Source organism: Podarcis liolepis (assembly GCF_965112155.1).
Source record: "Podarcis liolepis genome assembly, chromosome: 15".
In the NCBI taxonomy this organism is placed as follows: domain Eukaryota; kingdom Metazoa; phylum Chordata; class Lepidosauria; order Squamata; family Lacertidae; genus Podarcis; species Podarcis liolepis.
In genome coordinates, this window is record NC_139566.1 from 4779680 (window position 1) to 4791778 (window position 12099).

General features: G+C 49.0%; 1 protein-coding gene across 1 annotated transcript; it reads left to right on the top strand.

Annotated features, from left to right (window-relative positions):
* The first annotated feature begins 1750 nt into the window (after window positions 1–1750).
* On the top strand, window positions 1751–10147 carry PSMD4 (proteasome 26S subunit ubiquitin receptor, non-ATPase 4). Its single transcript, XM_083477293.1, has 10 exons — window positions 1751–1918; window positions 3581–3721; window positions 4750–4864; window positions 5752–5838; window positions 5978–6046; window positions 6142–6357; window positions 7032–7140; window positions 7754–7885; window positions 8901–8968; window positions 9710–10147. The coding sequence occupies exons 1-10, from the start codon at window positions 1893–1895 to the stop codon at window positions 9875–9877; spliced, it is 1131 nt and encodes a 376-aa protein (XP_083333419.1). The 5' UTR covers window positions 1751–1892; the 3' UTR covers window positions 9878–10147.
* Window positions 10148–12099: the final 1952 nt, after the last annotated feature.

Consider the following 12099-nt stretch of genomic DNA (forward strand, 5'->3'; position numbering starts at 1 on the left):
TCAACCAAAAAATTGTACTGTTGAAATGAAGGCAGCAAGGCTGTGAGATCATTTTGGTTTCAACACTGGCAGCTACATAAGACAAGATTCCAGGAACTGAACCTGGGATTTTCTGCTGCTCAACCCCTGATCATTGATACCTACATTTGCACAGAACAGATACACAAACACATAAATAAATGTTTACATACCCAAGGATTTATACAAGCACAATTATGCATATATGTACCCACCCCCATGTTACAAAATTTGGGAATATTTTTTTCAGAGCCTGCGCATAGAAGGAAAAAATGTTATTTTGTGTTTTGATGCTGTAAATCTCCCTGTGATCGGTGGAAGGGCAGTGTACAAATTATTTTATTGCGTTTATGTATCCCACCTTTTTTATCCAAGTTGCTCAGAATGGCCCACACGGTTCCTTCCCCATCTCATTTAATCCCTGCAACAACCCTGCGAAGTAAGTTAGCCTGGGAGGCGGTGAACACTGCCCTCCCCCGTTACCCCCAGTGAGCGCTTAAGAGTGGGAGGATTTGAACCCGGGTCTCCCCCGGGTCCTAGCCTGATGCTCTAACCTAGGGATGGATCTATTATGAAACAAATTGAATTTTGGGGCCCCTAATCTCTCAGGGTCTCCAGAAGTAAGTTTAGTCCATGTTGCTTACAGTTTTTGAGGCTAGTAGACCCAGTTTCAGTCGCATGATGCATAACCAATTTTTTTGTGGTATATGTTTCAATCCCAAAGACTAAGTCAGTAGCACAGATGTTGTAATGGTGGAGTGCTGTAGTAAATTAGCTGCTCTGCTGTGGCTAATGGATTTACCGCCGCCCCCCTTTTTTTAACAGAGGTCAAGACCCTTGCTGATGATGATGATGATAATAATAATAATAATAATAATAATAATAATAATAATAATAATAAATTATTTATACTGCTCCCATCTGACTGGGTTTCCCCAGCCACTAGAGGAATTAAAAATAAGTACTTAAGTGTTCAGCCTGTGGGAAGTGAAGTTACAGGGAAGCAGGCAGAACAGGGCCTTCTTGGTTGTGGCACCCGCCCTGTGGAACACCCTTCAGATGTCACGGAAATAAATAACATTTTAGAAGACGGCTCTGAAGGCAGCCCTGTATAGGGAAGCTTTTAATGCTTGATGTTTTTATTATGTTCATAGATCATGATGATGATGATAAAATTATATCTACCCCGCCATCCCCAGCCAAGACCGGGCTCAGGGCGGCTAACACCAGGTATAAAAACGATTGAAATACAACTTAAAAAGAAGATTAAAATGCAGCCTCATTTCAGTAGAAACTCAGTAGATTCAGTAGATATGTTGTGGTTTGCCCAGAGTGAGTGGGGCAATCCAGCCAGATGGGAGGGGTATTATTATTATTAACAACAACAATTTGCATACCAAAAATGTAAACTCGTGAGCAACCCCATTGATGGTTACCCAGACCTTGCTGGTTGCAAAGAGGCCTCCATGACAGATCAAGCTCCAGCCCACCCCCTGCAAACGTAGATCCACCACTGCTCTAATCACTAGGCCGCCCTGTTTTATTTTCATTCATTTAAACAGGCAGGCAGAGGCGCAACTGCGCCTGCGCCTCTTCCTCCTCCCGAGGACCAGGCAGGGCGGGGGCGGAGCCACGGGCCGCCTGCCTCGCTCTCCCCCCCCAAGCAGGACTACATTTCCCGTCGGCCTCCGCGAGAGGACCTGCCAAGGAGGGCGCCTCTGATTGGCCCTCCCCACGGGCCGCCAATAGGAAGCGAGGTGAGAGAGGCCGACAGAGTGAGGCAGAGGAAGAGGGGAAGGAAGAGGCCTCCGAGGCTGCCGCTTGTCTTTCTCCTTCTCCTTCTCTTACTGGGCCCGGACTGGGAAGGGGCCGCGATGGTGCTGGAAAGCACGATGGTCTGGTGAGGAAGAGGAGGCGGCGGGGGGGGGGGGCAGGGCTGGCGTGGGGGAGGGGCAGAGGCCGGTTTCCCTGAGTCACGGTGGGGCCTGAGGTAAATTTTTGTGGGTGGGGGGAGGGGGAGAGAGACAGTTGGGGGTGACGTGAGGCGGGGGGGACACCCTATGTGGGGCGAGAATTATAGGGGGGATTTTTTGGGGGAAGGGAAGGGGGTCTTTAGTTGGGGGCATTAAATGGGAGGGAGAATCGAGGGGGGTCTCCTTGAGGGACTTTGGGGGAGGGGGTCTGGTAAGGGGGAGGAGGGGGTGGGTTTGAGGTGGGGGGGGAGGCCAAAGGGGAGAATGGGTGTGTTTTTTTTGGGGGGGGGAGCATCTCCTTCATGACTTGGGGGGAGTTTTGGGATTCCATGGGGAGAAGAGAATGGAAAGGGGGGACTGAGGAGGGGGGTGGGAGGTGCATTTGAAGGGGGAGGATTGGGGTGAGTTGGAGGGTGGAAAATGAGGGGTGTCTCCTGGGAAGGGGGGTGCATTTGACATGGGGGGCAGCATCCCCTTAGTGGCTTGGGGGAGAAATTTATGAGGGTGGGGAATCGGGGGGGGACTGTTTAGGAAGGGGTGGGGGTGCATTTAAATTGAGGGGAATTGGGGGTGGAAGAGGGTCTCTGTTCTGCCCAGACACTGCCATTGTTCTGCCCAGACACTGAGGTCCAGCTCCGAGGGCCTTCTGGCAGTTCCCTCCTTGTGAGAAGCCAAGTTACAGGGAACCGGGCAGAGGGCCTTCTCGGTAGTGGCGCCCGCCCTGTGGAACGCCCTCCCATCAGATGTCAAAGGGGAAAACAACAACCAGACTTTCAGAAGACATCTGAAGGCAGCCCTGTTTCGGGAAGCTTTTAATGTTTGATGTATTATAGTATTTTAATATTCTTTTGGAAGCTGCCCAGAGTGGCTGGGGAAGCCCAGCCAGATGGGTGGGGTATAAATAATAAATTGTTGTTGTTGTTGTTGTTGTTATCATCTGTGGAGGGACACAGGTGGCGCTGTAGGTTAAACCACAGAGCCTAGGACTTGCCGATCAGAAGGTTGGTGGTCCAAATCCCCGCAACAGGGTGAGCTCCCATTGCTCGGTCCCAGCTCCTGCCAACCTAGCAGTTCGAAAGCACGTCAGAGTGCGAGTAGATAAATAGGTACCGCTCCGGTGGGAAGGTAAACGGCGTTTCCATGCGTTGCTCTGGTTCTCCAGAAGCGGCTTAGTCCTGCTGGCCACATGACCCGGAAGCTGTACGCCGGCTCCCTCGGCCAGTAAAGCGAGATGAGCGCCACAACCCCAGAGTCGGTTACGACTGGACCTAATGGTCAGGGGTCCCTTTACCTTATTATCTGTGGGGGGAGAGTTGAATGGAAGGCACTAAGTTGGGGAAACATCCCCTTGATGGGAGACTCTGGGAGTGAAGTAGGATTGAGTGGAGCCTGAAGAAGAGTGTTGAACAAGGGGACAGTCTATGTGAGTCATGCCCCCTTAATTTCATGCCCAATACAACTCTTTCTGCTTTTGTTTCGTGTTTGTTGTCCTAATGTTTCATGCCATTTTTGATAGAAAAGATCTAGTGATACTTTATTTTAAAATTTTCAATTTGTTGCTCATTCTGATCTCCCTTTGCCCGGTGCAGCGTCGACAACAGCGAGTACATGAGGAACGGGGACTTCTTACCGACCCGTCTCCAGGCCCAGCAAGATGCAGTCAACATCGTCTGCCATTCGAAGACCCGCAGTAACCCCGAGAACAACGTGGGCCTCATCACTTTAGCCAAGTAGGTTTCACTCAAATCACCCCATTGGAAATCAGAAGAGAGGAAGACATCAGCAGCTTCCCATTGGGTCATCTGGCTGACCAATGGGAGAACAGGATGCTCAAGTATTTATTTATCTAATGTGCCCCCTCCCTTCCTTCTGAAGGAGCCCAGGACACCAAACGTAGTCACAATGAAACTTTTTCTTTTTTTAAGCTTTCTAAATTCAGTTACGGCTGAAAATATTCTCGTATCCTGTGATGTCAGAGTTGCTAGGGACAATGCCTTTCAGCCACCAAATGCCTGGGTGAACAGGAATGTTTTCAGATTCCTCTTGAAAGTCAGTGATGAGGGGCATTTCACACCATGGTGCACCATGGCATTTCACAAATGGCAACCCACCACCAAATAGGCCCTGTCACCATAGGTCAGTGCCAACCAGGCAGCCCCCAATGGCAACAGCACCAAGGAGGCCTCCCCTTCTGCCTTTAGGGTCTTAGTTGGTTAACAGTGAATCATTGGCCTAAACAGCTTATGTTGTTTAGTCGTTTAGTCGTGTCCGACTCTTCGTGACCCCCTGGACCAGAGGACGCCAGGCACTCCTGTCTTCCACTGCCTCCCGCAGTTTAGTCAAACTCATGCTGGTAGCTTCGAGAACACTGTCCCACCATCTCATCCTCTGTCGTCCCCTTCTCCTTGGGCCCTCCATCTTTCCCAACATCAGGGTCTTTTCCAGGGAGTCTTCTCTTCTCATGAGGTGGCCAAAGTCTTGGAGCCCCAGCTTCAGGATCTGTCCCTCCAGTGAGCACTCAGGCCTGATTTCCTTCAGAATGGAGAGGTTTGATCTTCTTGCAGTCCATGGGACTCTCCAGAGTCTCCTCCAGCACCAGAATTCAAAAAACAGCTATAGAGCTCTTCTAATGTTCTTTTGTTTAGCATGTTAGGCCAGATCATGATCTGCTATAGGTCATTGTACCCCCACTTTTCTTCCTCTCCTTTTCTGACACCCTAATCCTCAACCTGCCCATGTGCGTATTTCTCTGTTTCAGTAACTGTGAGGTGTTGACCACCCTGACCCCCGACACAGGCCGCATCCTGTCTAAGCTGCACTCGGTCCAGCCCAAAGGGAAGATCACCTTCTGCACAGGGATCCGAGTTGCTCATGTAAGTTGCAACTTCTCTCCTTTCCCCCCAATGGCAGCCCTCAATTGAGATATTAAACTAAAGATGAACATCCTTTCGGGGGCAGCGGAGAGGAAAGGAATCTGAAACAGCCCCATGCTAAGTTGGGCAAGTGAGGAGGGGTCTGTCCTGAGAGCGGGGTCAGTGCTTGCAGGAGAACAGAGGGTGAGGAGCCCTCAGGCTGCTCCATTAGGCCTGTGGAGCTGTGTTGACCAAGCCTCACTCCTGAAGTCATACACAACAGGGAAAGACACCTTGACAGCAAAGTTGCCTTACATTGAGTCAGACCATTGGTCCATTAGATAGATAGATAGATAGATAGATAGATAGATAGATAGATAGATAGATAGATAATTTATTATGGTCGGAGACCAGCTTATAAAACACACTTGGGGGTACAATCCCAGAAAGAAAACAAACAGTTAAAACAATGTACAACAATAAATTTGAAATTTATAAATGTGATAAGCATATAGACACTTAAAACTTTAAGATATGCTCAGTATCGACTACACCGATTGGCAGTGACTCTCCGATGTTTCAGGCAGGGAATCCTTCCTGGAGATCCCACGGATTAAACCTGGGGATTTCTGTATGCAAAGCTCTGATCAAGGAGCTGCAGCCCTTCCCTTAAAAACAAAGCAAGATTCCAGTCCTCATGGTTCTGAACATACGGATGATTTAAATCGGAAGTTACCTTCTAATGAGTCAGATCATAGGCCTATCCAGATAAATATTGTCTATCCGCTGACTGGCAGTGGTCTGGGAGAAGGGAAATAAAGGGTTCATTCAAACCCAGGGATGGGGGGAGACAGGCTGGGCAGAGGGGCCTCTCCTTTCTCCATGTAACACGGCTGCTTCTGTTCCAGCTGGCTCTGAAACATCGCCAGGGCAAGAACCACAAGATGCGGATCATTGCCTTTGTGGGGAGCCCTGTAGAGGATAATGAGAAAGACGTGAGTGTGTACCTGGAACTGTGGGGGGTGGGGGGAGGAACTCTCCCATTTTCAAAGCACCTGGTTTTCCGGGAAGTCTCTCCCATTCCTGGTGCTCCCACCTTGCTCTGTGCCTCTAATGGATCTCCTCTCCTCGCAGCTCGTGAAACTGGCCAAGCGGCTGAAGAAGGAGAAAGTGAACGTGGACATCATCAACTTTGGAGAAGAGGTGAGAGGCCCTCTCTGAGCCCGTGGCTCATTGTTGTTGCATTAAGTTGCCTGCGACTCCCGGGTCGGCCCCTGACCTCTCCTTCCCACCCGCAGGAAGCCAACACCGACAAGCTGACGGCCTTCATCAACACCTTGAACGGCAAAGACGGGACGGGCTCTCACCTGGTGACAGTGCCCCCCGGGCCAAGCCTGGCTGATGCTCTCATCAGCTCCCCGATCCTCGCTGGAGAGGGAGGAGCAATGCTGGGCCTGGGGGCAAGTGACTTTGAGTTTGGCGTGGACCCCAGCGCCGACCCAGAACTGGCTCTGGTAAGTGCCACAAATAATAATAATAATAATAATAATAATAATAATAATAATAATTTATTATTTATATCCTGCCCATCTGGCTGGGTTTCCCCAGCCACTCTGGGTGGCTTCCAACAAAATATTAAAATAGAGTAGTGTATTAAACATTAAAAGCTTCCCTAAACAGGGCTGCCTTCAGATGTCTTCTAAAAGTCTGGTAGTTGTTTTTCTCTTTGACATCTGGTGGGAGGGCGTTCCACAGGGCGGGCGCCACCACCGAGAAGGCCCTCGGAGCTGGACCACAGTGTCCAGGCGGAATGATGGGAACATGTCTCTATTACTTATTTCCATGAAATTTATACGTCACCTGATTGTAAAGTACTTTGAGATGGTTTTTCTTCAATGAAATTATCAGGAAAAACAGGGCGGGAGAACCAACTCTTTAAAACATTCAGAAAATATCAATAGCAGTAAGCAAGAAACAGATTAAAACACACACCAACATTATACCTGTCTGGACATTGGCTTGTCTAAACACATTTCTCCACCCACCTACCCCATAAGAATTGTGGGAACTGTAGCTTGTCCCTCACAGAGCTACAGTTCCCAGCACCCTTTGGGATACGTTCCTTGGTTTAGCAGCCCCTGTGTCTTATTTGACCACCTGGGTTTGTCTGTTTTGTTTTCCCTCCCAGGCGCTCCGGGTGTCCATGGAGGAGCAACGGCAGAGGCAGGAAGAGGAAGCTCGCAGGGCTGCGGCAGCATCTGCCGCAGAAGCCGGGATCCCAACCTCCGGTGGAGATGGTAAGAGAAAGGGTTTGAGCCAGGGGAATCGGGAGGCGAAGTGACCTGACTTTCCTTTCCTCCCAGTCAAGTCAAATAACTCTGAACCACCTCGGAGGCCGTGTGCAGAAAGACAGGCTGTAAATGGCCAGCTTTGGGGAACCCCTGCCCCATATTCAGGCTACGGTCCCTTATGGGGCTGATGTTTAGATATGTGGAGTGGCTAGGCTGAGTTTCTACATTTTTAAGAGGGGGGAAGCCAGAGTGTGGATTTTTCAGTCAGCTTGGAATCAAGTCCCTTCCAGGTTCATCCATGTGCTAGAGGGTTGGAAAAGAATCCGAGTTTTTCATTTAGGCAAGATGGAGGCTGTGCAGACAAGGGCAACCAAGATGATCAGGACTCTGGGTAGCAAGCCTGATGAGGAACGGTTGAGGGAGCTGGGCATGTGTAGCCTGGAAAAGAGGAGATGGAGAGGAGATGGGGTGGCCATCTTCAAATATTTGAAGATCTGTCACATGGAAGAGAGAGCAAGCTTGTTTTCTCCTGCTCCAGAGGGTAAGATCTCTTGCAATACGATCTGGCACCGAATCGCCTTACCTCAAGCGTGGGTCCTTGTGTTTCCTTGTGCTCTAGATTCAGACGACGCCCTGCTCAAGATGACCATAGGCCAACAGGAATTCGGCCGAGCTGGCCTGCCCGACCTCAGCACCATGACCGAAGAAGAACAGATTGCCTACGCCATGCAGATGTCTCTCCAAGGAGCCGGTGAGTTGCAAGCGAGAAGCACCCAGCGTAGCCCCCGCCTTCGGATCAGGAACACCACCTTTGCTAGTGAGGCAGGGCAACTGCTGAGAAGGCCTCTGGGGGCGGCTTGAGCACTTGCCCTTTGTATAGTCAGGATTATTCTCTCCCTCCTCCAAAACACTAGAACAGTATCTCTCAGTTGTGCCCAGAAGAGAAGTATCGGCCGCAGAGGACCGTGCCCGTTCCAACTCGGCATGAATTAAGTCTTCCAGCCTGATCTCCTTTTAGGGTTGTGCTCAAACAGTAGCTCATGCAGGAACATGGGAGGCAGGTAGCAGCAGCATCCCAGGAGGAGGGGAACAATTTCTCTTGCAGACAGTAAAAAATAAAGGGTGAAGGCTGCAGCCCATTTTAATTCAGGTAAAAATAATAATAATTTATTATTTATACCCTGCCCATCTGGCTGGGCTTCTCCAGCCACTCTGGGCGGCTTCCAACAAAATATTAAAATACAGTAATCCATCAAATTTTGAAAGCTTCCCTAAAAACATGGCTTGGTTACAAAGTTTGGGGGAACAGTTTGAAGTGTTGAGAAGGGAATGGAGTGTGGCCAGTGTTCAGACACGATAGGATCATTAGGAGGGCCAGAAGTTCCCCACCCCGAAATAATAGAGATAAAAATGGTGTGCTTTTGGGGTGGGCCGCAAGGAGACTGAATCTCTTGCCTCCCTTTAACCCGGGCATGTCCAAAGTCCAGCCCCCGTGGCAGTTTATTTACTGGGGTAAAATCCGGGGGGAAAGCTCAACAGCTTCAATCTTAAAAAAATGCTCAACAACTTTAATCCGAAAAAGGGTCAAAAACATGTTCAGTTCATCAAATCTGGCCCTCTTTGAAAAAAGTTTGGACACCCCTGCTTTAAGCGGAGGCTACATGATTGGCTCTTCGTTAATCTGGTTGGCGTTTGAAACCCACCTGTGGGCTTTGGTTGTAGCAGAGAAGAGGTCGTTAAACTGTGCATGTTTTCTCTCCTCTTAGAGTTTGGACAAGGTGAGTCGGCCGAGGTGGATATCAGCACTGATATGGACACGTCAGAACCGACAAAGGTCAGTGGCCGCAGATCCTCCCTCTGCCCCCTCTATCCACTTGCTCAGAGCAGCCTCTCCCAAACCAGCGCCCTCTAGATCTGAACTACAACTCCCACCCCAGCCAGCACTGAGTTGTCGTCTAGAAGGGCACCCCGTTGGTGGAGGTTGGGGCTCTCCTGTCAACAGAGTTGCCCACAATCTTTTCTGCTACAAGCTATATCCAAAGTACCACTAAATCTCTTGCAAGGGCCGTTTCAACCCACCTTGAGACCTACCGGTGGAGGGCAGGTCAGAAAAGTGGCAGTGCCTCTGATGCTGATTTTTATCTTGTTTCTTTCCCCCCCCAATTTTTTTTATTAAATTTTCCACAATTATAACAAATACCACAGAGAGAAAAGAAAAAAAACACACATTACTAAAAAAGAAAAACAAAAAAGAAATCTTAAACACATATCCCTTGAAAACCCAATCTCTCTTACATTGTTAATTGACTTCCTCAGATCCCTCCCTTCTGAATTTCATTGTATCTGCATGTAACTCCAATATCATTCTTAATCTAAAATTATTTCCAGCAATTAACTATCTTGTTCTCTATTCTTACTGTTCTAAATCCAGTTTACTTGCAATTAAATCCTATTTTAATCCTAGGCCTATTTGGTGCTTTCAAGTGGCTTCTAATTATTTATATTACAATATTCATGCAAATAATCCTTAAATTCCTTCCAATCTGATTTTTATCTGTTTCACGGACGTTTCCAGGAAGAGGACGACTACGATGTGATGCAAGACCCCGAGTTCCTGCAGAGCGTCCTGGAGAACCTGCCTGGAGTCGACCCCAACAACGAGGCCATTCGCAACGCCATGGGCTCCCTGGCCTCGCAGGCCTCCAAGGAGAACAAAGACAAGAAAGAGGAGGAGAAGAAATGATGTGGGGAGGGGGGGGCAGGCCACGGCCCCTCAGTGGCGCCCCAACTCTCCTCGGCCCCGTTACACAGTCAAGAGCATCGCCGGCTCTGCATGCTCCAGTTCACCTAGCCTTCTAGCCATCAGTGTCCGTAATCTTCCCTCCGGGCTAGTTGGGGAGAGGCGGGGAGAGTCACCAGGTTATTATGGGTCAGGGTGGGTGGCGGTGGGTGGGTAGAACTTCTCTTCTTTTTTGGGTTGCGGTTTAGGGGGTAATAAAAACCTTAAATTTTCTTTGCGGCGTTGTGTTTTTTCCACCGCCCGCTTCCATTAAGCTGTGGTTTGTGCATGTCAGAACGCAAGCGGCCAATCTCCTAACCTCCCTTTCCTTTCCGACAAAACGGCGCCGTCCCCCTCCCTGCGTGCAGGCACCTTCGTTTCCCTGCCGCGAAATCAACGCGAAGAAGTTGAGAGACGCATTTGCGATCACACTACGGCCACCAGAAAACTTCCAGCTGCCAGCAGGACAGAGAACGCGAGGTTCTGGTTTCAACAGACGCAAGGCTTTAGTGCCCATGACGAAAAGGGGAAACTAGGAAACAGGTGGGCTTATTATGGGTTGGAACACCCTTTCCCCAAAGCTGCGGCCCTCCAGGTGTTCGAAGGACTTCCTTTTGCGCATCCTGAATCATCTGCCTTTTGACTCAGTTTGACAGCTAGCACTGTGAGAGAGAAAAGCTTCTCTTCGCTTTTGCCACACTTTGAACCTCTGTTGCTGCCCTTTCTTTAAAAGGCCGCAAACTTTCCTCATGGGGGGGGGTCACTCCACTCCCCTAGATCATTCCAGTGGCCCCCTTCTGGACCTTTAAGATCTCTACAGTATTGTTTTTGAGGCGAGGTGATTCGAACCACACGCAGTATCCCAAGTGTATTCTGTGTGATAGATTTATCTAAAGATGTGACCGAGTTGCGGAGTTTTTCCAGGGGCTTGCAGTTTTTGTGTGTATTTCTTTGCACCCCTCTCTTCAGCCAAAGAGACTTCCAGACTGTCTTACGTACATGGAGAATAAGTCAGTCCCTACCTGAAGGCTTACAATTCTAAACCATTCAACTACGAACCTCGTTACAAAAAAACGGCCATCAGTTTGGATGGATTTGTATTACATGACTTGATGGGAGCTGAGGCCTCTTAGTCCTTATGGCTGAATGTCTACCATAGCCATGAATGGATTCATAAATTCCTTCCCAACAAATACTTCCCAGCAGCCAGTATCAAAATTATATCATGCGGTCTGAAAAATTGAATTTTGCCGTCTGGTGCTGAGCCACACTCCAAGGAAAATCCCTCTCTCTTCCCCCCCTTTTTAAAAAATAGTGTTGAGCCCCAAATGTTAGCTGCTTTCATTCCTATTTAACTGGAATCTTATTTTAAGGAGTTGGGCAGCTTCCTTTGACCCCACAGGTACCAGCCGCCAATGCAAGGATGCCACAATCTAGCTGAGCAGGGGCAAAGCCAAGGGTTCAAGGTCCTGCGAAGCCAGAAGGCAAGCAGAACCTAATATCAGCTTCCCTCTCATAGAAAGCTGACTTATTCTGTTGCACAGGGCTCTGGCAGGAATCGTGGTTCGCAGCTGAGTGGTTAGTTAAACAAGCCAGCCTCATAACCCATGTCTGAAGTTGCCTTGTTTTGAAACTGAGCAGAGCGTAAGTCCACATTCCTGGTTTGTGCAGTGAGGGTAACTTTTAGCAGAGTGCAAAAAATTTGGTCTGAACTTCCTAGAGCACTCCAGAAACTAACCAGGATAAGTCAGTGCTCCAGGGAACTTAAGTACCCCAGAAACTTAGCCTCAGGAGACATTTGCATAAACTTTTTAGATATACATGTCCTGGAATCTTTAGTGTAAGCCAGGAACCCTGGTTTGTGAGAGAGGGAAATGTACATTTGATGCTCGGATCCAGAGGGAAGGAGTGAAGGAAATGGATTCAAATGACAAGAAATGAGTTTCTGGCTAAACGTCGGGGAGAAATTTCTAACAGCAAGAGCTGTTGGCAACAGTGGAACCGACTCAGAAGCTGATGGATGCTCCTCCCTTCATTGCTGAACGATGGACCAAATGACCTCCAACTCTTCCAGGCCTCTTGGTCAAAGGCCTGGAAACGATGCCTTATGAGGAATGGCTAAGGGAGCTGGGCATGTTTAGCCTGGAGAAGAGGAGGTTAAGGGGTGATATGATAGCCATGTTCAA